Source organism: Rhineura floridana, chromosome 10 (genome assembly GCF_030035675.1).
Source record: "Rhineura floridana isolate rRhiFlo1 chromosome 10, rRhiFlo1.hap2, whole genome shotgun sequence".
NCBI lineage: Eukaryota > Metazoa > Chordata > Lepidosauria > Squamata > Rhineuridae > Rhineura > Rhineura floridana.
Genome location: NC_084489.1, coordinates 14,537,789 through 14,563,082, shown reverse-complemented (window position 1 = coordinate 14,563,082; position 25,294 = coordinate 14,537,789). Strand labels below are relative to the sequence as shown.

At 40.5% G+C, this 25,294-nt stretch overlaps 1 protein-coding gene across 4 annotated transcripts in view; it reads right to left on the bottom strand.

Moving 5' to 3' along the window:
• The window catches only part of PDE1C (phosphodiesterase 1C), a 376,890-nt gene that overhangs the window by 47,349 nt on the left and 304,247 nt on the right, over nucleotides 1–25,294 (bottom strand). For all 4 annotated transcript variants that reach the window (XM_061586904.1, XM_061586900.1, XM_061586901.1 and 1 more), the window contains 4 exons: nucleotides 24,133–24,261; nucleotides 15,610–15,711; nucleotides 12,318–12,438; nucleotides 8,826–8,907 (listed from right to left, as the gene is read on the bottom strand). In XM_061586904.1, the coding sequence (XP_061442888.1) occupies nucleotides 8,826–8,907; nucleotides 12,318–12,438; nucleotides 15,610–15,711; nucleotides 24,133–24,261 (434 nt within the window). The remainder of the gene's footprint in view (nucleotides 1–8,825; nucleotides 8,908–12,317; nucleotides 12,439–15,609; nucleotides 15,712–24,132; nucleotides 24,262–25,294) is intronic.

Here is a 25,294-nt window from a genome sequence, read left to right as displayed (position 1 = left end):
CTTTTTAAAACTAAGAACAGAGCTTTGAAGTAATTAGATACACAAAATGAATTCCTTGTAATTTATTACTTTTTTGAGGAACGAGTGGGTAATTTTTTTACATTTTGATTGTACCAGAATGAAGAGTAGTTTTATTACTTTTGAGGTGTAATTGTAATGTTTCCAACATTACTTTTGGGCGTTACTGGGGAGCGGGGAGCAGGGGAAGTCTGCTCCTCTGCTTTGTAGATGCAAATTATGTGGCTCAAACTGGGCTTCTGCATAGCATCACTCTTCCCTCATGCTCTGTGGGTGTTTAGGAGATGACGAGGAGGGAGGAGATGGAGAGTGAGACGGGGTGAAGAGGAGGAAACAATTTTTTAAAAAAATGGACGGTGGTAGAGAAAAATGGAGTGAAGGGAGAAAGGAGCCAGAGGGCAAGGGTGTGGATGAAGGAGAAGGAGGCAGCAGTGGAATGGAGATAAAGAACTGTGCGGGTCAGAGACAACGTCAATGTGTGTGTGTGTGTGTGCGTGCGTGTGTGAATGTGTGTGTGTGTGTGTGTGAATACTATGTTTGCACTTGGTGCACAAAGCAACCTCCACCACACTCCCTGGCTATTTTGCTGCATTTGCAGTGTTTTAATTTTTTTGCACCCCATGGGAAAATGTTTGCTTGGGTGGTTGTGCCTTAGCTGGTGGCAGGGCTGTGGTTGAGTGAAAGAGATTATGCTTTCTGGCTGAGTGTGTGTGTGTGCGGGGTGTGTGTGTGGCAGCACTTGGTTTGATGTGCAAAGATCTGAGCAGTGGCCTCTGCCTCCCTCCCCACCTCCCTTACCAGCGCAGAGACCACCACTGCTATCTTATGGATAAAAATAATTATCCTACTACCTTTGTGTATGTGTTTATTTTTATTATTGTTTTAGGCTGCTTAGGTGTGAAGCAACCAAGGCCAGCACCTTGTAGGCACTCTAGGTTTTTAAAGTAACTTAACAGTAATTGTAGTGATTCTTTTTGAGTAATGGTAAAGTAATCAATTCCTTTCAGAACACTTGTAATTGTAATGGTAATTTATTCCTTTTGGGGATCATGTAATAGTAACTGTAATCTATTCCATTTTAGCAGTAATGTTTCAAGCTCTGCCTAAGAACAGCCTGCTGGATCAAGCCAGCAGTCCTTCTAGTCCAGCATCCTGTTCTTATAATGCCCAGCCAGATGCCCATGGGAAGCCTGCAAACAGGACCTGAGTGCAAAAGTGCTCTCCCCACCTGTGATTCCCAGCAACTGGGATTCAGAAGAATACTGAATGAAATAACCACATATTTGGAAACATGTGCAACCGACAGGCATACTTAGGAGAAAGCAAGGAGAAAGAAGCCTGACAATTGTACAACAAATGGAAAGTCTAGATTTGCTGCTACTTAATGTGTGAAATGTTCCCATGACTGCAATTCTGTGCATACAGTTATTTGGGAATAAGCCTTATTGAGCATACTGGAACTTACTTCTAAGTAAACATGTACAAGACTGCACTGCACAACGCACATGGATTGGACTTCCATGAGCAGTGCAATGAACAAAGACAAACAGAAACTTAACTACCTACATGGCAGCTGTAATAGGAATATAGGACTACCTGCCTTGGGGTACTCAAAAAGAGAAGAGGAAGCCCTGTACTCCTACAACAACAAACCTTTCTGTTACAAAAGATAAGAACATAAGAAGAGCCAGTGACCCAACTAGTCCAGCATTCTGTTCTCACAGTGGCCAGCCAGATGCCCATGGGAAGTCCGCATGAACAACCTGAACGCAACAGCACTCTCCCCTCCTGTTGCTACTGGCACCTGGTTTTCAGAAGCAGGCTGCATTTTGTAAAGCGGCTTATAAAAACAGAGTCAAAGTACACAATAAAACTACCAAAATAGCCCTAATAAAATAAAATAAAATAGGAACAATAAGATGATATATCAGGTAAAAGTAAAGCAAATCTTAAAAGCAGCAGATCATTAGACATTAAAAGCTCATTGAATTAAAAAAAAAACTCAACACATGTTTAACTCCCCCCCCCCAAAAAAAAAGAATCTCTGGGAAGCTCTACAGGGAAGCCATTCCAAGGATTTGGCACCATCACCAAAAAGGCTCTCTTTCTTTTATCCATCCATCTAGGCTGATGAGACAACAGGACAGAGAGCAGAGCCTCATAAAGTGATCGTAATACATAGGCAAGTTCATATGAGAGATGGTGGGTCCTGAAATAACCTGGCAGTAGGATGTTAAAGCCTTTAAAGTTAACACCAGCACTTTAGATTGAGCCTACAAACAAGTAAGTAGCCAGGGTAGTTGGAACAAGATTGGAGAGAGATATTTCAATCATTGGGCCCTAGGAGATGCATTTTAGACTACCTGTAGTTTCTGAGCTGTTTTTAAAGGCAGGCCATTGCAATAGTCCATCCTGGAGTTAGCACCTTCTCTGGAAAGGCTGTAACTGGTGAAGAAGCCAAAACTGGTAAAAGGGTAGAGGTATGCATTGACTCATTGTGCAGGTGAAATTACAAAGCAAGTAGAGGTGATTCAGTTGAGGTTTTCACATGCTTGAGTCAGATTCCACCATGAACATAGCATCTTGAGCAGAGCTTGGAAAAGTTAATTTTTTAAACTACAACTCCCATCACCCCCAGCCAGCATGGCCACTGGATTGGGCTGATGGGAGTTGTAGTTCAAAAAAGCAACTTTTCCAAGCTCTGAGTCTAATTAGGGATGCGCTCTGTGGATTCAGGTGCCACCAGAATGTTGCATTTTTTAAAAAGTGAAACCAAGCTGACTAGGGAAATGAAACCAAGCTGACTCGGGAGAGGCTGAAGAGGTGGGGTGGAGATACACACCAAAGCAGTAACAACCTAGAAAAGCACAGTACATGATCTACAAATGGTTTGCCTGATTTTGTTACAAAGTGCTTATGTGGAAATTTTTCCCTGTCTTAGTATTTACATTCCTGCAGAAGCAGCTCACCAGGTGAAATGCAGTCACTACACTAGCTTCCTTGCAAGTGGGTCACTGTTGCCTACCAGGAGGGGAAAAGGGAGGGTTGAAGCAGTGGGGATGTTGGTTGGAGTTACAGCCAATTCATCACTCCTGGGAGTGCATTTGCACTGCACCAACCTCACTGTCTCCTCCCCTCCCCTTTCCCTTCTGGTAAGCAGCAGCAACCCATCCGCTGAAAAGCTAGCAGAGCAGTTCTATCCCATCCAGCAATTCGCTTCTGCCTTCCTGAATCAATGAGTCTCAAACAGAGCAATCCACCCATCTCTTCATTCCTGAGTGGGAACAAACACAACTATTCAAAGGCATGAATAATGGGGGGAGGCCACTGCTGTCATCAGCAGCCAGAAATGTGAAAGCTGAGAGTGGGGAGCATATAATGATCCATTAAACACCATGGGTAGCCAGTAGTGTGGTTTTGGAATCAACTCAGATAGACCTTTTATTTCTGTCCAACATTCAAAAAAGTCCAGGGGCCTGTTAATTAATGCATAGTGGGTTCAGATATCTCCAAGTGGAATAAGCTCCAAGTGATCATCAGTGTTTGCCCAGTATGTTCTGAAACTATGGATTTTCTCCTTGCCAGGCAAAGGGCAAAACTGAAAAAATGTCACTACACTAATTAGCAGATGACAACAAGGAGCAAAGTCTCCAATCAAACAAGCGTCCTACAGCCTCAGATAGAAGGAAAAGTGTTCACATCTTGTAAGCTTCCTGTTGAGCACTAGAAAATTATTGGCTTGGCATTCTATAGCAGTTTGGCATCACTGCTGAGAAAGCAGACCGAATTTCAGACAGGAGCCCTGGTCTCACAGTGAAATACTGTCCATAGAAAATAAACACAGTTGAATTGCTTCATTTCACCACGAATACAACACACTAAAGAATTATTACTCCCCTTCACAGAAAACTTTGCATCATTGTTTTAAAAAACCAGGCTCCACTGTTGGTGTTTTTAAAAATGTGTCAGTATGTTCAAAGTGCAACAGAACGTCCCTGGATCCTAAACCTGTGAAGACATTTCTCAGGACACAGATGGTGACTTGGGAGAACCTGGAGGGAACTAATGGTTAAGACAAGAAATATTATGTACCACTCCTGCAACCCAAGCAAAATTTAAATCAAGATTTACCTTTGTGACTTCAACATTTAATCTTTATGAGTTCTAGCATATTGCTGAATTTCTGAAGATTGTGCCCCACACCACCCCCAATTTGTGTCTCCAAAGTTCTCTCGGCTCCATGAGCAGTCAATCAGGCCATTCCGGTGCACTCACTGATGTTCCCCCACAGTACAAACCTCTTTTTCACCTCTCCTTTCCCCCTTTCCCTCCTTACCATTCAGTGGTGGTGACGTCCACTGAGACTGGTGTGGCAGAAGGCAGGGAGCCCCAACAGTAAGTGGAGCCAGGGCCAATGACAGACAGAGCCGACTAATTCTACCTTTATCCCCATCTTTCTCCTCCCCCCATTGAGTTCTATAAGAGCAACACTGAGACTAAGGAAGAGGAAGGTGACAGGTAGTGCCATCATCCCCTGGACTAATTATAAGTAAGAAGGCAGGCAGGTGCAGGCTGTTGGGGGTAGACTAAGGTTGGTGGGGCAGTGCCTCATTTGCCCTGATGGCCCAGCCTCCCACAGCCCAAGATGTATGGTTGTATGGTACTTCTTGTAAGAAAAATAAAATCAGCTACTCTTCATTGGAAAACTGCTATCGATCACTTAAGAACATTAACATTCTTTGATTCACTTCTGACCTCAGCTTTGAGAAAAAACCTTGCATCCGTGATAGAAGGGGGGAAATATGACAGTTCTTGGTTTAATTACATTCACTACATGGAATAATTAAGCAATTGCCCACTGAGCAGCAGACTGAGAAATGAAAATTTTAAAACCTTATAGCATGAGATTTACACAGAGAATGTGATTATTAATGCCAGTTAGCTGTAGTAAAGTGCCACAAATTAAATAAATGGTAAACAGAACAGAACTGTATAAATCAGCCTCCAGTATTGACTGAGCGCTTGAATCGTTTACTATAATTGCCTTTGCTAACAACGTAATTCACCATTAATTCTCCAATGATTTCTGCAATGGATATGGGCCTTTTTATTAAAGGACAAATGCTGTCAGAAGCTTGTGCAAAAAAATGAGACCAACGGATAAGCTTCTCTCCTTCACTGATATAAGGAGCTGTCTTATATAAAGGCATTACAGCCAACTTGCACATTACCTGCTATACTGATAATAATTCTCCAAGGTCTCAAGACATGAGATCCTTTTAATTACAGGTGCCAGGGAATTAACTGGGACCTTACTATGCAAAACAAGGCACTTCCCTGTACTGTAGCCTAATATCAAATACGACCAGGCTTCCATCAAAATTCCTTGGATGTTTCACCCAAGCAAGAACATAATATTGGGTTTGAGGCAATATCCTTTTTCTCCCTTCTTATTTTCTCTTCTCAACATTGAGTTCTTCAATATTTTTGCATGCAATTCTGCCTAATATACACATTTTCCAAATCAATTTTCCATAATATAGTTCATCTTTGTATATTATTTTCACTAATATTTATGTGCATTTCTATACACACTTTACCCCAATATATGCATTTTTATACCTATTGCTTGGCCGGAGAACTGCATTGCAAAATTGGGAGAAACGCACATGTCAAAGGACGGCTGTGTTTTGGTTCCAATTAGGTAGGCTTGCCTTTAAATATGGAACTGAATTTCTCCCCCTTCCCTAGTTGCTCAGAAAGCCCTAATTTCATGGATGTGTCAGAGAGAGGCACTTCATGTCTTTTGATTCCTACAGCTAAGATGCATGGGGACATTTATTTATTTATTTATTTATTTATGTACTGATTGATTGATTGATTGATTGTATTTGTATACCGCCCCATAGCCGAAGCTCTCTGGCCGGTTTACAGTAACTAAAAACATTAAAAACAAATATACAAATTTAAAACACATCTTTTAAAAACAACTTAAAACACAATTTAAAAAATTTAAAAACACATGCTAAAATGCCTGGGAGAAGAGGAAAGTCTTGACCTTGCACCGAAAAGATAACAGTGATGGCGCCAGGTGCACCTCGTCAGAGGCATCATTCTATAATTTGGGGGCCACCACTGAGAAGGCCCTCTCCCTTGTTGCCACCCTCCGAGCTTCCCTCGGAGTAGGCACCCGGAGGAGGGCCTTAGATGTTGAGCGTAGTGTACGGGTGGGTTCGTATCAGGACAGGCGTTCCATCAGGTATTGTGGTCCCAAGACGTGTAAGGCTTTATAGGTTAAAACCAGCACCTTGAATTGAGCTCAGAAACATACAGGCAGCCAATGAAAGTGGGCCAGAATTGGTTTTATTGTTCGGACCATCTGGTCCCTGTTAGCAATCTGGCCGCTGCATTTTGCACAAGCTGCAGTTTCTGAACCGTCTTCAAAGGCAGCCCCATGTAGAGTATATTGCAATAATCTAACTTGAAGGTTACCAGAGCATGGACAACTGAAGCCAGGTTATCCCTGTCCAGATAGGGGCGCAGCTGGGCCACAAACCGAAGTTGGTAGAAGGCAGTCCGTGCCACAAAGGCTACCTGAGCCTCAAGTGACACAGATGGTTCTAGGAGAACCCCCAAGCTACGAACCTGCTCCTTCAGGGGGACTGCAACCCCATGCAGGACAGGTTGGACATCCACCATCTGGTCAGAAGAACCACCCACTAGCAGCATCTCAGTCTTGTCTGGATTGAGCCTCAGTTTATTAGCCCTCATCCAGTCCATTGTCGCAGCCAGGCACCAGTTCAGCACATTGACAGCCTCACCTGAAGAAGATAAAAAGGAGAAATAGAGCTGCGCGTCATCAGCGTACTGATGGCAATGCACTCCAAAGCTCTGGGTGACCGCACCCAATGGTTTCATGTAGATGTTGAACAGCATGGGGGACAGAACTGACCCCTGCGGAACCCCATATTGGAGAGTCCAGGGTGCCGAGCAATGTTCCCCAAGCACCACCTTCTGGAGCCAACCTGCCAAGTAGGAGCGGAACCACCGCCATGCAGTCCCTCCCACTCCCAACTCAGCCAGTCTCCCCAGAAGGATACCATGGTCGATGGAATCGAAAGCTGCTGACAAATCAAGAAGAGTCAACAGAGTCACACTCCCCCTGTCTCTCTCCCGACAAAGACGACCAAGGCTGTTTCCGTGCCAAAACCAGGCCTGAAACCCGACTGAAATGGACATTCAGCCTCTGCAGCCTTCCTTCCATGTTCCACTACTGAGACACCTCCTACCATGATACCTATACAAATACACATCACATTCTACTAGGCTCGTTCATATATAATGTGCTTCAAATGCCTGGAAATTATTTTTTGTTTGTTTTGGATCCTGTGGAAATTACAATTATTCCATAGCTTTATTTATATTAGGAGCTGAGAATTAATATTCAGGTGCTTAAAATCAGAACCATCTGTGTTGCTTTTGTCCCCATATGGCAAAGAGATATACTTTTGAAATAACTTGGTTTTTTGTCCCCGCTTCTTTTACAGAATTAGTTCACCTCTGATTGGGTCATCAGAATTAGTTTTCCTTCTTCTTTTCATACAAAATTGGGAGTTCCCCTTATATTACCAGATGAAGAAATGCTTTGGGAGGGTAGAAGAATACAGACCACCACCACCATTCTCTAACTGTTCACTGCATGAGTAACTGCAGAAGTTAAATCCACACAAAGCAACCTGAGAAAAATGTAGAGCCAGGATACAGTTTAGGCTAGAATCATCAGAAGTAATGTAGAGCCAGGATACAGTTTAGGCTAGAATCATCAGAAGTAAATACAGTTGATGACTCAGGGCCAGCGTTTTTTAAGAAAGAAACAAAAAAGAAACTGAATTTTATAAGGCCTAGAGAAGTTACATGCTTTCTGAAGCTTATCAGTAAAATACGTGCTTGGAAGCTGCTGTCGTAATGGCTAACTTGGAATGCAGATATGGGTGGAGAAACTAATGTGCCGTGTGCATAAGAGATGGTGGGCATAGTCAGAAGATCGGCCAATGGAAAGGTGACAGGTTGGCACTAAGGGGCCAATTAGAATGTGCCATGAATTTTTGCTTGCAATGTATAAAAGTGTAGCACCCTCATAAGGGGTGTGGTTGTTTTGCGAATTATCGCCTTGCACCTCTTTCTGGCCAGAACGAAATAAAGCTTGTTGGACCCTTCAACCTGGGTGTGGTCATTTGGCTGTACTGCGCACCGGGCAATGGACCCATTTGGGAAACAACACAGTGGTTAAACAACAACAAAAATGGCTTATGGCTGAACCTGTGTTAACACAATAACATAAGAAGACATGTGCAGGATCAGAACAAAGGCCTATCTAGTTCAGTGTCTTGCTTCCCACAGTGGTCAACTTGATGTCTATGGGAAGTCCACAAACAGAACATGCTAACCAGGTGCAGCTCGACCTGGCACAAAGAGGACTGTTGCTGTGGTCTGCCCCTGCCCCTTGTGGTACCAGCTGGACATAAAAGCATGTGCATAGCTCTGCAAGGCTTTTTATGGATAAAAAGCTGGTAAAAGGCATTCCTAGCCACTGAGGTCACCTGGCCCTCTAGCAACAAAGATGGATCCAGGAGCACCCCCAGACTATGGACCTGCTCTTTCAGAGGCAGTTCGACCCCAACCAAAGCAGGCAACTGACCAATTATCAAAATATACAAATAACAAGTCGTGAGCAATTGTATTCCTGCCAGGAAACACTTTCTCCCTCCTCTCCACTTTGGAAGTTAAGCATTACTGGATATACCTACCTACTTGAGACTGAGGAACCATGGTGGATTTACGATCACACAAAGGGGAAAAAGGAAGCCCTAGTTCTGCTTCTTTGTCACCCTGAGGAATAAAGAGAAAGAACAAAAAGGTTAGTACAAAATCAAGAATGGAAGAGGCATAAGCCATGAAATTGTACACTTTCTGGTCATTTGAATGGGACTTGCACAGAAGATCCTTCCCTGTCGCTTGAGGCTCAAGTGGCCTCGGTGGCACGGAATGCATTTTACCATCTTCGGTTGGTAGCCCAACTACGTCCCTATCTGGACAGAGATGACCTCGCCTCAGTTGTTCATGCTCTGATAACTTCTAGACTGGATTACTGTAATGCGCTCTACGTAGGGCTGCCCTTGAAGACAGTTCGGAAACTTCAGCTAGTGCAAAATGCAGCGGCCGGGATGTTGACGAGGACCAGCCGGTCCGCGCATATAACACCTGTGCTGGCTCATTTGCACTGGCTTCCTATCCGTTTCCAAGCTAGATTCAAGGTGCTGGTTTTGACCTACAAAGCCTTACACGGTGTGGGACCGCAATATCTTGTGGAACGCCTCTCCCGCTATGAACCTACCCGTACACTTCGCTCAGTAAATAAGGCCCTCCTCCGGGTACCAACTTATTGTGAAGCCCGGAGGACCGTTACTAGATCTAGGTCCTTTTCTGTGGTGGCCCCCGAATTGTGGAATAGCCTCCCTGAAGAGATACGCCTGGCGCCTACGCTGCTTTCTTTTAGGCGCCAGGTTAAGACCTGGTTATGCTCCCAGGCATTTTAATGTTTTAATGTGTTAATGTTTATATTCTGTTGTATTTTGTTGATTGTGTTAATTATTTGTTATCTGATTTTATTGTAATATTCCTGTATTTTATCCTGTTTTGTACACCGCCCAGAGAGCTATTAGCTATGGGCGGCTTATAAATGAAACAAAATAAATAAATAAATAATAAAATAAGAAACTCCTGATGCACTGTGATCTTAGCCATATTGAGTGACACTGAGTGCAAAAAAGAGAAACTGGCTGCAAGACTGCCTATAATTTCCTAGGTTTGCTCATGTAGGCCACAACCTAAAGAGAGACATATTCAGTGCAATTTCTGACTTTGTTCCTCCCTCATCCCAATGTCATACCAAAAAGTGCTTTAAAAACAGCCTTGAGTTTCCAAAACAGATTGCCATAAAGCCTGAGGGGTAGAAGGGAGAAAAGGCTAAGCTGCCCAAAGCCCGTGCCTGCTCACGCTCATGGCAACTCAAAACAACAAGCCATACCTTGTTGTTGCATCTGAACTGTTTTATGTTATGTTACTAGAACTACAGATTTCAGTTTAAGTGTTTGCACGGCTGTACCTCCATAATGTAACAAGAGGGGGGGAATTGTGAATGTTGTTTGACCTATTGCATTTTAGTTTGATAACATTTAAATTATTTTTAGCCTGTGTATATATGTTTGCAAAAGCAATCCAGAGGTCCCTCGGTATGCACCATCTAAAGTGAATAACGGAAGGTGGTTTAAAGCATCTATCTACTAAAATAATGAATTAAAACCTGAAAGAGCTATAGTTTAGCTGACTGGCACTCCCGATAGACAAGGGGCCTCATTTTAAAACATGCTAGCATTGAGCAGGAGCAATGCCAAGCACTTAATATACATGGGGTGGAGGGAAACCCCATCTGCATGACAGTTGATGTTCAGTCAGGTTATATACAAATTATCAGCCATACAGATCTGCATAACTGAATGTATATTTTCATCTACATACTGGTGTCTTATGTTCTGAATAATGGGCTTGGGTTAGCAATGGGCTGTTTATCTCACTGAGTTTTAGGGATTGTTGCCTTGAGATGATAAGCCATTTCTACACAAACAAAACATTCCTTCAGTCTTCTGCCACATCCTTTTGCTGATTAACTTGGGTTGCCTCTCTAGTATTTAAATTTGTCCATGGTACTCTGAAGGATGGGGACCTGGCCACTAGGGATAGATGGATCAGTGTTTTGTTTTGTTAAAAATAATCCATACAAAAATTCTCACAAGTATATTCTCACAAAATATGCATTTGTAAACATATTTTATCTAAATGTATACATTTCTAAAGGTATTATAATATAAATATGGATTTTAAAATGCATTTTGGTACATTTTTTGAGCTGAGACCTGCATTGCAAAATTCAGAAAATAAAATATCTGAATAATCACATTCCAATCTACACTTCCTGTATCAATTACATTCCAGACTACGCTACCAGTGTCAACTGCTATAATGCCCTTTATTTGGTCTGAAGGCTGCAGATAGTACAGAATGAGTCAGTCCATTTACTGACAGGGCTCACTATACAAAATATATTGCATGTAGGCTGGCCTTCTTGCAGGGGCTGCCTGTTTGCTACTGGGCACAGCTCAAAGTGTTAGTTACAACAAGCCCTAAACATCATTGACCCAGCAAACTGGAAGGAACACCTCTTCACAGATATACAAACTTTCCCAGAGGAGCCTCTCTCTCAGTTACTTCTTTATCTAAAGTGAAAACCTACAAGCCTCAGGGCAGGGTTTTCTCTGCAGTGGTGTTGCAGATTTGAAACCAGCTTCCCAGGCAGATCCACCCCCTTCTTCACATTTAGGCACAGACTACAAATTTGTCCTCTTTCCCTGTGCATTTTAATTTTGCATTTTATCTGTTCTGCTGCCTTCAGTTTTTGTTGTTATTGTTGCTTTTATTGTGTGATTTAGATTTTTTTTAGCACACTGTCTTGAATGCTCTTACCAGGAAGGGGACTGACACGTTAATTAAATTAAATTAAATTGAATTAAATTAAATTAACTGGGCACAACCTGCAGTGATACAGGTTGATTATCATGGGACGAGAGGGATCATTCAAGAGCCAACTCACTTTGAAAACTCATGAACATGCCAGTGATGTTGAATAAATGAGTCTAGTGGTTGTGAGCCCAGGATAACTGGGAAAACAACAGTCCTTAAGAAGGAGTTAAGCAGACACTGATGAGTTTTGCAGACTGAAAATGTGTTTGAAATATCCATAGGAAATTCATATATGTCATATTAGAAAAGTACCGTTAACAATGCAGTCCTATATATGTCTGCTCCAAAGTAAGTCCCATTGGGTTCAATGTTCCCAGGTAAGTGCTAAGAAAAGATGGAGTGAAACTCTTCCATCCATATATTTCTAAAGGAAAGTAGACATCACCCCAAATACTTTAGATAATCACCATGCCAATGAAGATAGTAATCAGATGCTACCAGAAACATTGATACAGAAGAGTATTGCCCAAATACCATGGAAGGAAAGAAAAAATATGCACGCTCAAATTACATTAATTTTTTCCCTTATAGTCTGTCTTATGTCTACAAAGAAGTTAATAAAATTATTCTGAAACAGCCTATTGGCACTCCAGCTCTACTTTCTCCAACTTCTCATCATTATGTCACTAAACATCCAAAGTAATTGAAGTCCTCCAAGTTACCTGTCTGAAAAACTCCTCTAGCAATGACATGGTCCAGCGATGATGGAGGTCCCATGCCTTGGCGGGATGACTGATGTCAGCTGTATGCAACATCAGTGATAAGGCTTTCGGTTTGTCAATTCTGCAAATGCAAACAGTAGTATAAATTGTCTGCATCATTGGACAGGAAAACAGACCGCTAAGCAAAGAAATGAGGTTATTCTAACCTTTGGCTGACTGACTTTGTTTACAGAGGTTGACAATTTTGAAATGATTATCTAACTTTTCCAAAACAGGCCTTTCCTACAGTGATGGGAGAAATTCAGTCATTTATGTTACATAAGTGCCATTTAGGTTACATAAGGAGCCACATGCTGATTTGACCCAATGGATGTGTTACTTCGGATGTAATGCTAAACCATGGCTTAGTATTATGAGAATGAACCTGACCTCTTCCTGGGCTCCTAAAGGAAAGGCAGAGGATCACCCACACCATGCAGAATCACTGAGGAATCAATCGTGGTGTGGGGGAGGTGTCAGGTAGGCAGGAAGCTGGGCCTATCATCTCCCAGAAGCTCTTGCACTTCTCACAGTGTTCTTCTTGCATGATGCCCCACCCCCTGACAAGCCACGGATTGCTCTGGGTCATCCAACACAACCCACAGTAATCCGTGGCTATCTGAACCTGACTCGTCTGAAGCCCAAGCACCTCCGAATAGCCTGATTTGGCTTGGGCCTCAGACTGTGGCTGAATCCAGTGCACAGCACTATTCCTTAGTTAAACTAGTCCAAGTTTGTAGCATAAGCAATTAACTGAATTTGACAGTAGGGAACCCAAATGATTTATTGCACAAATAGCATACCATTTCCGCTGATGCACAGCTATGGCAGCTGCCTGTTATCAATGGGCCTTTTCAAACAGTGGCCTAGTAGCATGGAAAAGAACAGTGTCACAAACTGCTCCAACAGGGTCTGGACTTTCTAATGCCTCCTCAATGGCACAGTAAGGAGCCACACTCCAGTGGCTTTCACACCACTGATTTACTGTGGGGCAGTAATCTGTGCCTTCTTACATGTAGCAAATTCATCACTGTATAAGCAATTTTTGCACCATCCAGTATCACCAGTACCATTCACTTATAGCAATATTTGGTTCAATAGACTGGGTTTCAGAACCTAGGTTCTAAATTATTAAGGAACTTACAAGGTGAAATCACTCATGAATCCATATCTGTAGCTTAAGTGGGATGCAAAATAATTTTCTAGCCTCAGGTCCATAAGAACACTAACAAACCCTTTGTCTCTGAGTGAGTAATAGCTAGCAGCCATGTTATCTGAAGGCATCTGGTGAGCTCTGGAAGTTTTGACCTTTCCCTTGTGAAGTTAAGAAGCAGGAGTTTCAATTCATAACACAAAATCTCTGGGTGTAACATGGAAAGAATAAGGGAAGTTGGATAGCTACAAGTGAGTTTATAAAATCCTGACGAGTCTAGATTGCTTTCTGTGTCATCATTACTCATCACATGCTTTGAGATTCTGATACTAATACTCTGTCTTCTGTCCCACCTGGGTAACACTTCCTGTGACACCGGGATGCTCCCCCGAGGTGGAATAAAGAGATATTTTTCATCATCATCATTAATTTGTATGCTGCTTTTTCATAGTTAAACCATGCTCAAGGTGGCTTATAACATCACTCTTTTTTTACATAATTTACTCTTAACCATTACAAATATATAACAAAATGTAAATAGTGATAAACCATAACTTAATGAAAACATCTCAATAAATATACAATAAAATTAAGCAATGCCTACATATTCATAGTAAGGTCTAACAATAAAAATCCCAGTAGAAAAAATAATACATCTCTAAAATTAAATCTTAACCTCAAAAAGAACTCCTATGCACAACAAAAGGCAGAAATTTGCTCCCAGGGCTTTTTGCTAGGGTATATTTTGGATCTCAGTGTTTTTTTGTGTCCAGAAGGAAAATGGTAAGTGGCTGAAATTTGGGGACGTTGTAGGGGTTACAATTTGAGACAATGTCCTAGGAGGACACCCATGTAGGTCTACTTATGTGTAAATTACACAATGAAAAGTGCACCTCAGGTCCAAATGGATTGCATAAGACTAGGTGAAGGTTAGATATCCTGAGCAGCAAGTATTTTTGGACTAGCAGCAAAATGGTCCCTGGCCCCTTCAGCAGTAGCAGCAGCAGCTTTTGCAGTTAAGAACATAAGAAGAGCCTGCTGGATCAGGCCAGTGGCCCATCTAGTCCAGCATCCTGTTCTCACAGTGGCCAACCAGGTGCCTGGGGGATGCCCGCAAACAGGACCCGAGTGCAAGAACACTCTCCCCTCCTGAGGCTTCCAGCAACTGGTTTTCAGAGGCATGGAGGCAATGTGCCCCAGAGCCCACCCCTTTAAACTGTCATCAGTCCCAACACAAACAATCTGCTTCAGTGACCTTAACATGGATGCTGCAACTCCTTAAAAAAGTGTGACTGCTTGCCATTATTGATCCTTTCGCAACACAGGGCCCTCCATTTCCCCAACAACCACTTGCAACCACTAACAGGAGGAATGCTGAGTTCCTGGAAGGAAAGAAAGACAAAAGGCCTTCTCTTCCATCAAGAAGCTCCTAGCTCTAATCCAGAGCTGAAAGCATGCTTTCAACAGTGGAAAGGAACACAAGCTTTAGTCAGTGGTGGCAGGTGCCCATTGGGACTGTTGTTTTTGTTGTTGTTATTAGGGAGACCAACAGTAGGAGGAGCCAGAGCCAATGACAGGCAGAGCCAACTAATTCATTTCATCCACATCTTCTTCCCTGCTGAGTTCTACAAGGGCAACACTGAGACTAAGGAGGAAGAAGCTGACAGATGGTTTTTAGTAAGAAGATGGGCAGGTGGAGACTGGCTGAGGGCAGGGTGAGGATGGTGGGGGAGTGTCCCATTTGCCCTAATGGACCAGATTCCACTTCTTTTAGTGCCTCCTCTCTACCATCTCCACATTGTGGAAGAAATGTTTTGCCTGCCTCAGGCTTCCTCTAATTAGGTAGCAGACTTTATTTGTGAAGATACTAAAGACACAACAAAGATATGGATTTCTTTTATCCAAGCTCCATTTTAATCCCTGCTTTTCTGGAATGAGTATGTGTGTGAATTCACTCACTGTGAAAAGAAATAGGCAAACATCAAAGGATGCTGACCCCCCCCTCCTCCGAGAAATGCTTTTGAAGCTTGTTTAATGAAGTGGCAAAGTACCAGCTGTAACACAGCCCTTCCCTCTGCAAAGTGTCACAAGGTGACTCACCCTTCTGGCTGCTGCAATGCATTCTTCATGGCTTTGATTTGCTGGAAGTGACAAGACATATCTGTAGCCAACACCATCTCAACCACCAGAGCCCTGAATTCCCTTTTGGATATATATATCCAATCAAAAAGAGGTGGGGAGGAAGAGAGAGAGAGAGAGAAACATGTAAGAAACAATTTTTCCCCTCTATCTACAAATGACATTCTCACTCTACACTCTCATGTGCGTCACTGAGTACTTCACATTATCTTTTAACTGGAGCTTAACGGCTGGGAGGAATATCTGTTGCAAATACCAGAATTGAAGTAGCAAGTTAGTCAGATGATGTAGTCTTGTTTGCTAAGTGATAATCTACTGCTTTTCAGCAATGGACATCGGGGCACTCTATTTTCTTTCTAAAGCAAAGTTCAAGCCCCATTTTAAATATTATGCTGAGCAGACTAAAATTACTTATCTACACTGGGCCCAAGGAAAAGAAAGGGGGGTTCTTTATCTGGTAAGCCCAGATTAAAAATGGAGGCTAAATTGTAGATCATACTAGAGGGACTTTATCCACACCATACATTTAAAGCACATCAAATGTGCATTTAAAGCACATGACTTCCCCTCAAAGGATCATCAGAACTGTAGTTTGTTTATTATTATTTATCTATTTATTTATTAGATTTATAACCCGCCCTTCCTCCCAGTAGGAGCCCAGGGCGGCAAACAAAAGCACTAAAAACACTCTAAAACATCATAAAAACAAACTTTAAAATATATTAAAACAAAACATCCTTAAAAACATATTAAAACAAAACATCTCTAAAAACATTTTTTTTTAAAAATCTTTAAAATATATTTTTAAAAAACTTTAAAACATATTTTTTTTAAAAAAGCTTTAAAGTTTGTTAAGGGTCCTGGGCAGCTGCAGCTCTGTAAGGGGGAAACCACAATTCCCAGGATTCTTTGGAAGAAGCAATGTGCTTTAAATGTATGTTGAGTATGCCTTAAATGTATGTTGTAGATCTGCCCTTATTATTTCCCTGTATCCAGATTGAGCGACCAGATCTTGTCCGATCTATGAGACCCATTCTCCCTTTCCCCTCTTTCTGGGGAGAAGGGGCCTGTGTTACATGTTGATGGCAACTGATGCTCAGGCACTGTACTCATATAGCATTTCACACAGCTTCACAAGTTAATTGGACCCGTGGTTGCTACATGTGCAATTTTACCCTGTCAGTTAGTGATCTACAGCCCCACCTAACAGCGTATTGGCATGTTAGTACTATAGCTCAATTCAAACATAAAGCCAAATGTGAGAACAGATAAACAATTTTAGCCTGCCTGGTATCATGTTTAAATCAGGCCAATGTTTAATATTATGGGGCTCTCAGAAAAGGAAGGGACAAGAACATAATTTAAGAACATAAGAAGAGCCTGCTGGATGAGGCAAAGGCCCCTTTAGTCCAGTGCTCTGTTCTCATAGTGTCCAACCGGATGCTCATGGTCAGCCCACAAGCATAGCTTGAGCACGACAGCACTCTTCTAAACAAAACATTATTGTTGTGTTCCTCCATGAGAAATTACAAACCTAACAGGTCTGCTGACACCAGCTCCCAGGGGTAGAATTAGGGTGGGGAAAATGGGGCCTTTGTCCTGGTCGCCTGATTAAAGGGCCCTACAAATCATATATATATAACATAACATTTATTTATTTTAATAATGAGTTGGGCGAGATTATTGGTAATGGGTAGTACCGAATGTTATTGGGGGTGGGGGTGAGACACAGTTGCAACAAAAATAATGCATAAAGTCAGGTTGGCAGCAACTGGAGAAATGTTTCGGGAGCTTGGTAGGAAGTACATGGTGCAGTCGTCATTACCCCTTCTCTGTTCTCAGTATACATGTGTGGCAAAGATGTTTGCAACAAAGCACATCCAATGCAACATACATTTGCATATTCATGCATTTTTTCCAGTAAATGCATAGTGCCATAGTCATACATTCATACAAACTTGATTTGGTTCTTGCCTGTCAATTCAATATGGACAAAATAAGATTGTTAATAATCAAACATGGACCCAACCAAGGTAAATATACTGATTTTCAGAAGTCTGTATCAAGAAATGGCTGCACATTTTTTGGTAATTGTTTTTTATTTTAAAACTTTCTAATGGCAAAGATATTGATCATAACTGTCTACTGTATTTGAAAAAATCAAAGGCATTATTTTGCTTTCCTTTTTTGCAAATAATGTCCCTGAAGCATATTCAAACATTTGCAGTAAATCAAAGGTTTTCAAAAACTGGAACCATTGGAATATAATTCTTGTTTGTGAAAACACATCGGACCATCAAGATAATTTTTTAAAACAGAAGAGCTTAGAAAATAAAATAAAAAGTGGCAGACTTGTTGATAATGGAAATTTAGCCCAAAAGAGAGAAATAGCGACAGATTTTGAAGGTTATTTTGGATGTTACTCTGTTTTGTGCAAAAAATAATCTTGCTCTTAGAGGCACTACAGAGATTATTGGCAGTCCTACATGGAAAATTTTCTAAATACCATTGAATTGAATAGCCATTATAATAGTGAAGTTAAAAACCATTAGTTGTTCTAAGAAATAGACTGTAAATTATTTATCACATAAAATACCAAATGAATTCCTTGAATTATTAGGGGGAAATATCCATAGTAAAATAATTTAAAGGATTAAAAAAGCAAAGTATTATTCACTATTTTATTATACTTCAGATATTTCTTGTATCAAAAGATCAGGTATGTCCACATTGAGAAAAACTTTGTAGAGTTCATGGAAACAAAGCAGAAAGCAGGCAGTGGTTAGCAGGCGAAATCATGAACAAATTAAAACCAGATGGCATCAATATTAAAAATGCCCAAGGCCAAGAATCTGATAATGGAACAAATATGTCTACTGTGTACAAAGGCATTCAAGCCCTGATATCAAAACAAAACAAAATTGTCAATGTTTATCATTTTATTACAACTATACATACATACATACATACATATATATATATATATTACATAAAATATGGGGTTGGCTTAGGGGTTCATTTCATGTTGTTTGCCCTGGGTGCCAAGACACATGGTTCCTAGTTCTTATAAGACCTTGTTCTTATATTACAACAAACTACAAAAAAAACCCCATCCATCAGAATTGGTACATGTCCATCAAATAAAGCTTTAAAAGTCAGCTTTTCCTTTCCAAGCTTGCATTTGCTGATTAAGCCTTGTGCTACACTTTATCCTCATTTCAGCATACTACATAGAACTTAAGATAAAAAACAACGGACGATTCTAGGAGAAACAGCCATGCATCTTGATAGGTACCTGTTATCTGCTTTTTTTAACTTCAGTGAGGTTCTTCTTTGTCAGTACTTTTTCATTTGTGATCTATGCACCAATCATGCACAATTGAGCTAATTGGAAAAAGCTGTAGATTTCGAGGAAGGGAGAACATCCATTGTATCTATCTCATTTGGTCTCAGCATTCTTTTCCCAATGAGCCTACCCCCCTTACATATTCACAAACCTCACAAAAGAGATACAAATTGGAGATTCCAATTTCAATTCACTTCTTCATCCTTGAAAGTACCTTTCAAAACTGAAACGCTGAAACCATATTGAATCCATCTGTCTTTTAACGTTCTATTAAAAATATGCTTGAACCCCTTAATGAGAAGTTCAGTGTTCACAGGAGTCTCAATTTAGTAAAGCATCTGGAGTTCCAACTCAGCATACACAGAAGCTTCACATCAATGAGATCAAAATTAGCAACCAGCCACATCAACAAAAGTTCAAAATGGCTTGTTTCACTGCAAATGTTATGAAAATGAAGTGAACAAATAAGTGTTGCACATCATGGCACAATTTCCACATTATATACCAGGTTAAATTAGTATCTGATTATTTGAGCCCATGTACAGTTATTAAAGAAACCCTATTCTATATTATGATTGCCAACTAGTCCCACTCCTAGAGATCTGGGTGTACAATACAAATATTAATAGGGGTGGAGCTTTTGTGGTTGGTATGGTATTACATTTAGGAAAGTGTTACTGCCTTTTGTGTTGTTTTTTTCCTATTTGCATTTCACTTATCTTTAACCTCACTCCGTTACAGCCATAGAAGCAACAGCAGCATATGCAAGATAATTAACTCCCATTAGTGATAAGAGCAAGAACTTATAATTATTATTTTAATTAAAACAAGAGGCTTATCAATACTTTGAAGAGGACCAGATATTTATTTTCTTTCTGAGCCCAGGACTGGGTCTTTCATGATGCCCGGTGGGGGGGGGGACAGGAGAATAGTCGATAAGACAGACATCCTGGCATTGGTAATCTAAGTAGCAAGGTATGTGTGAGGTTGTTGCACACTTCCAGGCCCAGTTTCATTTTGAGTATGGAGGTGGAACCTGTGTAGATGTGGTTGATCAAAGGGAGAAGAAACTTTGAGTTAAGCAAAGCTCTGCTTTTATAAAACCTAAGAAACATACAGATACTTTGAATGTCTGAGTGCCTGCATCAGTGGAATACTGGATGAACTTGTAAAACTTGCTGCAACAGTATTTAGAACTGAGCATGTGGTGTGAAAGACTCCTTTTCCTAACATTTTGGCTTCTTGTTTTTCTCCACGCACCACATCTTTGAAATATATCGTATATGGTTAACTGTACTGCTGCCCTGACTTACTTTATGTTTGTTGCTATTTTGTGTTTTTATTATGTTTTTATATTGATTGTGTATTTTTATTGTTTTTATTATATTTGTAAGCTGTGCTGAGCTCTGTTTTTAACAGCAGAAGGGCAGGATATAAATCCTCTTAATCAATCAATCAACATTCCATAGTGTTGGAAACTAGAGTCTAGGCATTTAAGGCTGAAAATGTTGTTTTTATAAAAAAAGATTTCTCATATCTTTCCCCAGTTTTTGGTGGTAATTCCTAGGCACAAAAACAAAACAACTGGACAATCTAAATATTAATATGCAAATATTTGCATAATATGCAAATTAGCTTGCCTGGATGTGTGGAACTGGAATATGGCAACTCTAATGTGGGAGGCCCCCAACTATGCTTTTGCCCCGGGACCCGCACAGGGCCTGTGTAGCACACTGGAGAATTTATTTAGAGTGCTTTGAAAAGATTGTTTAAAAAAATCTGCAGATTGATACTCACAGATGTAGCTATTGATTATCACAGAACAGGCATGGGTTGAATTCAAAATCTATTGCCTATAAACCTCCAGGCACATCATTTGCATTTGTCAGTGTATTGATCAAATGGCCAAACTGAGAGACAAGATTGCACATTCCAAGCCTCAAACTATTGACTGTGTAGTAAAATTGACTAAATCCATGTTGAATTGGGGATGGATGATTCACTCTTTGAAGTAGCTAGTAAAGCTGTCATAGTTGCACAGGATAACAATATCTGAGTAGATACAGATTTACTGAGCCATTCATTAGCCAGAAAAGGTTTGATCTACCCAAACAATAACATTAACAATTTTATTAACAAATATCTTACACATTTCAGTGTTCATTGTTAGGAATATGGTTGTATTTTGAGACAATGTGAACTGAAGATAATCTGGTAGTTATCTTTGTGTGATGTCTGTGATCCTCCTAGTTTTATCTGTTACCTCTTGATGAAGATGCTTCTGATGAAATAATCATTTCAAAAACATTCATGAATAAAGGGGCTAAACACATATTTTTGACTCCTGTCTTCTTCAGTATCTATAGTTTAAAAGTAACAAAAACCTAATCTGAAAATGGCATATTTTGGCAATGTAAGATAGAAGATCATATGAGGAGCCCCACTGGATCATACCAAGGTTCTGTCTAGTCTTGCCTCCTGTTTCCAGCAGTGGCCCAGCTGGATGCTTCTGGGAAACCTACAAACAGTGTGTGAAGGTCACAGAGCAGAGCTTTTTGATGTAGATTATTTGGAGCTACCTGAGATTTTCATGAGTTTGTGATTTGAAGGATGGTGTTACATTTTTACCTGTTCTTTTATAAACTGTATGTGAATTTATTTTAGTGCTTTAATTTGTATTGTACCCTGCCCTGGGATTGTCTGATGAAAAGAAGGTTGGAAACAGATATTAATAAAAATATATATAAATAAATAGAGATGTACATACATACATGAACGCCACTTAGAAATGTTAATGATTAAGCAGCATGTAAATGTCTTAAATAAATAAATAATAAAATGGTAATAAAGGATGATCAGACAGTTTTCAGAGAGTACACTGATGTAATGTGTGGGCATTCTTGATTCCAGCATATATAAAAAAAAATTCTATAGGTGTATAGCATATTAAGGAGCCACACAATTTTCAGTTGGGGATTTTGTTGCTTTTCAACAATGGTTATTGAAGAAGACACCAGTCAAAATACGTATCATATTGGTGAATGTATTTGAAACATGACTGAATGAACTTTTGAGAATCAACCTATTGTTTGTGTGAATCCAATGTTTTGGTACATTTTTTAACTAGAACCCACATTCTACTATTTTTGTTTTGTTTTCTATCATTTCTTGGTACTCTTTATAGGTAGAACAGGTCTACTAGTCAGCATCCTGAAGGCAGCACCAAAGAAAATGGTGATCCTGGTCCCCTCCCCCACCTTCGCTGTTGGGGGGGTGTATCGCTTTTTGCACCCAGCCCAGCCTTTATGGGGCACGATCCCTGGTGCTGGGTGCAGATGGTTAGTCTGCCGGGGACTGTGCGCAAAGCCACCTGGTTGGTTGGCTTTCGCACCTTTCCCTTTCTCCCGCTCATTGTGGAGTTTGTCAGCACCTACCCACCCATTTGTCTTTAGTGTGGGCTTTGCTGGTTGCCACTAGGGGGGCGCACAGGAATTTTTTTCTTCCAGACATCCTTTTGACAGGGAGGTTGTTTTGCCTGTGTCACACTGGGGATCAATGATGGGTTGGAGTGATTTTAAATAGGTTTGGCAGGGTCAGTGCAGATTAGGGGAAAAGGGGTAAGTGGAAATAATTCGGTGAGAACCTTGAGGCACCTTCTAGAAGGTGAAAGGGGGCTTTCTCAGACTGGGGACAGGAGCCCTCCTTGAGGACTGCTCAGATCACAGACTCAATGCCTCAAGGCTGGAGTCGGGGGTGAGATGGACATGATTCCCTAGGCACAGATAATGTGCCAGCAATGAAAGGCCAGGAGTAGTGAGTTCACTACTCTGCAGTCTAGAGCCAAGGTTGCTTGCTCAAGAATCTGAGCTGCTGGAATTAAGTTCCATAGCACTCAGATTTATAGGGGCCCGCACTGATCTTTTAAAACTATCCAGGCCCCTGACATGGAAAAAATTTATGGAATTAACTACAGATATGTGACAGAGCAGAGATGCACCCAGAACAGAGATGTGACTTTACAACAATATTTCAACAACATATTCAGAATTGATGGCAAAGACGTATTTGTGATGGGGGAAATTCCCATCAGACTCTTGTTATATGACTATGGCTATGACAGCAAGATCATCATGGGATACTGATAATGGATGAATGGATACTGAAACCACTGGATTTAACAGGACTATTGAAGATGGAAGATGGAATTAATATTGATAATGGAAGAATGGTTATGGAAATTGTTGGACTTAACAGATTTGACGAGATGGATTAATTGATATGTTTACTTGGACTATGGCTATGACAACAAGATTATTATGGGATATTGATAACGGAAGAATGGCTACTGAAATTACTGGACTTAACAGGATTATTGAAGATGGAAGATGGAGTTAATATAGATAACGGAAGAATGGCTATTGAAATTATTGGGCCTAACAGATTTGAATTAGATGGATTAAGCGACATGTTTATTTGGAGAAAAATTGAAAGATATATCTTTCAAGAAATTGAAACCTCTCTTTGACTTTTTGTGGAAAAAATAAAATAATGTTTATGAGATTTGATGATTAATTAAGATAATTACTGGAGGAAAGTGATTTTATAATATAATTTTAGAGATAGGATTGTTATATATTCTAGACCTATAACTGATCTGCGACAAATCAGAAGTCAACATTTTATTTTATTGTTTAATTGTTTTTGTTTTGTTTTGTTTTTTCGTCTTTGAAAATTTGAATAAAAATTAATGATAAAAAAAAAAACTATCCAGGCCCCCTCCGCAGATCTCAATCTCGAGGATTGGCTTAATCCAGTTTTCATTTTCTATCATTTGCTTTAATTAGTCTAATGTGGTTTAATTCGTTAATTGGCCTTAATAATTGTTGCCCATTCTTAACCCATATGCTGTGTCTGCCTCATCATTTTGGGTGGGTCTGGGTACAAATGTTATATATTTTTAAATGATTTATGTTGCAACTTTGGCATATGGCTTCAGTACAAATTGAGTGCCACTTCTCTCATTATCTGCTACCAGACTTCATCCTTTGTTGGTCATCCAAGACTCCCACTGAGTACACTTGAGGAGTACACTTGGAGCAATCATGTTGACAACCATCAAGGTCAGTGGGCATTCTTACCTCCAATCATCCTTTGAGAAGTTAGATAGAATGTTCATCTCCTCATCATCTTGAAGAAGGCGAAACGCTGCACTGAGGTGATGATTTTCAAGCACAGACCGATCATTGTAAAGAATGGCTGTATCTGACCTATAAAACAAAAGACCCCATATCTAAAAACATAGTTTGGAGTTTTTTTCTTACTCCTGATGAAGGAAATACTTTTGCCTCACAGTTTAGCATCCATTCATTGCCTACAATTGTGTTAGTGGTAGCACAAATGAAAAACTGAGCTGAAGGATCCATTCAGTTCAATTCTCATTTGTTCCAAAATGAATGAACAAAAGAACAAATGGATACAAATGGGACACCCATTCTTGCTAGTCAGAGATGGGAAATAGATTACATTGCTCAAGGAGCAGTAGAGCTCATTTCACTAATGGTTCTTGGTGACCGCCATTTTATGTTCCCAGAATGTTTCAAATGTTGTGCCATTCTGGGACATTTCAGGAAAATATGATGGCCGTCACTGGGGAGGCTTCCATTTTTATGAAGATACCACTTTCCCCCAGAATATTGTGGAAAGATTTAATTCCTGGGGCATTATGGGTAAATAAAATATATTCTTCCAGAAATGACTGCAGAAATTATTTCTGCCATCACTGCCACTGCAAGGGGCATAAAAAATTTGAGTATGACAAAGAATTTACCAAATGAATCCAATTTGAGCAGATCAAGAACAAAACACAAAAGGAAGGTTTAATAACAAACATGAATGGGGTAAGAAAACAAAAAAATATTCTTATACACCCCTAATTTGTCTCCCGCAACCTCTTTTTAGCCTGAAGTCATTATCACATTGCACTGGGGGTTAATTTGTGAGAGAATAACTTGACCAAGGCCACTGAGTGATCTTCAAGATTGAACAAGGCTTTCAAATCAGCTTTTCCCTACCTGAGTGCAAAACTATAGCTGTGTCAGCAGCACACTCCAGTAAGGGAGTGTAATGGTTCCAATGCAAGCTCTCAAAAAGCAGAACTGTAGTTTTCATCCTCTTTGTCCTTATCCTTAATAAAAAGCGTTCACACAATCATCCAGTACACTCACTCACACTCATCCAGTCAGACCAATTAGCGGATCATCAATCACCAGTTAGTCTACAGGCAGGTTCAAATGTTAATCT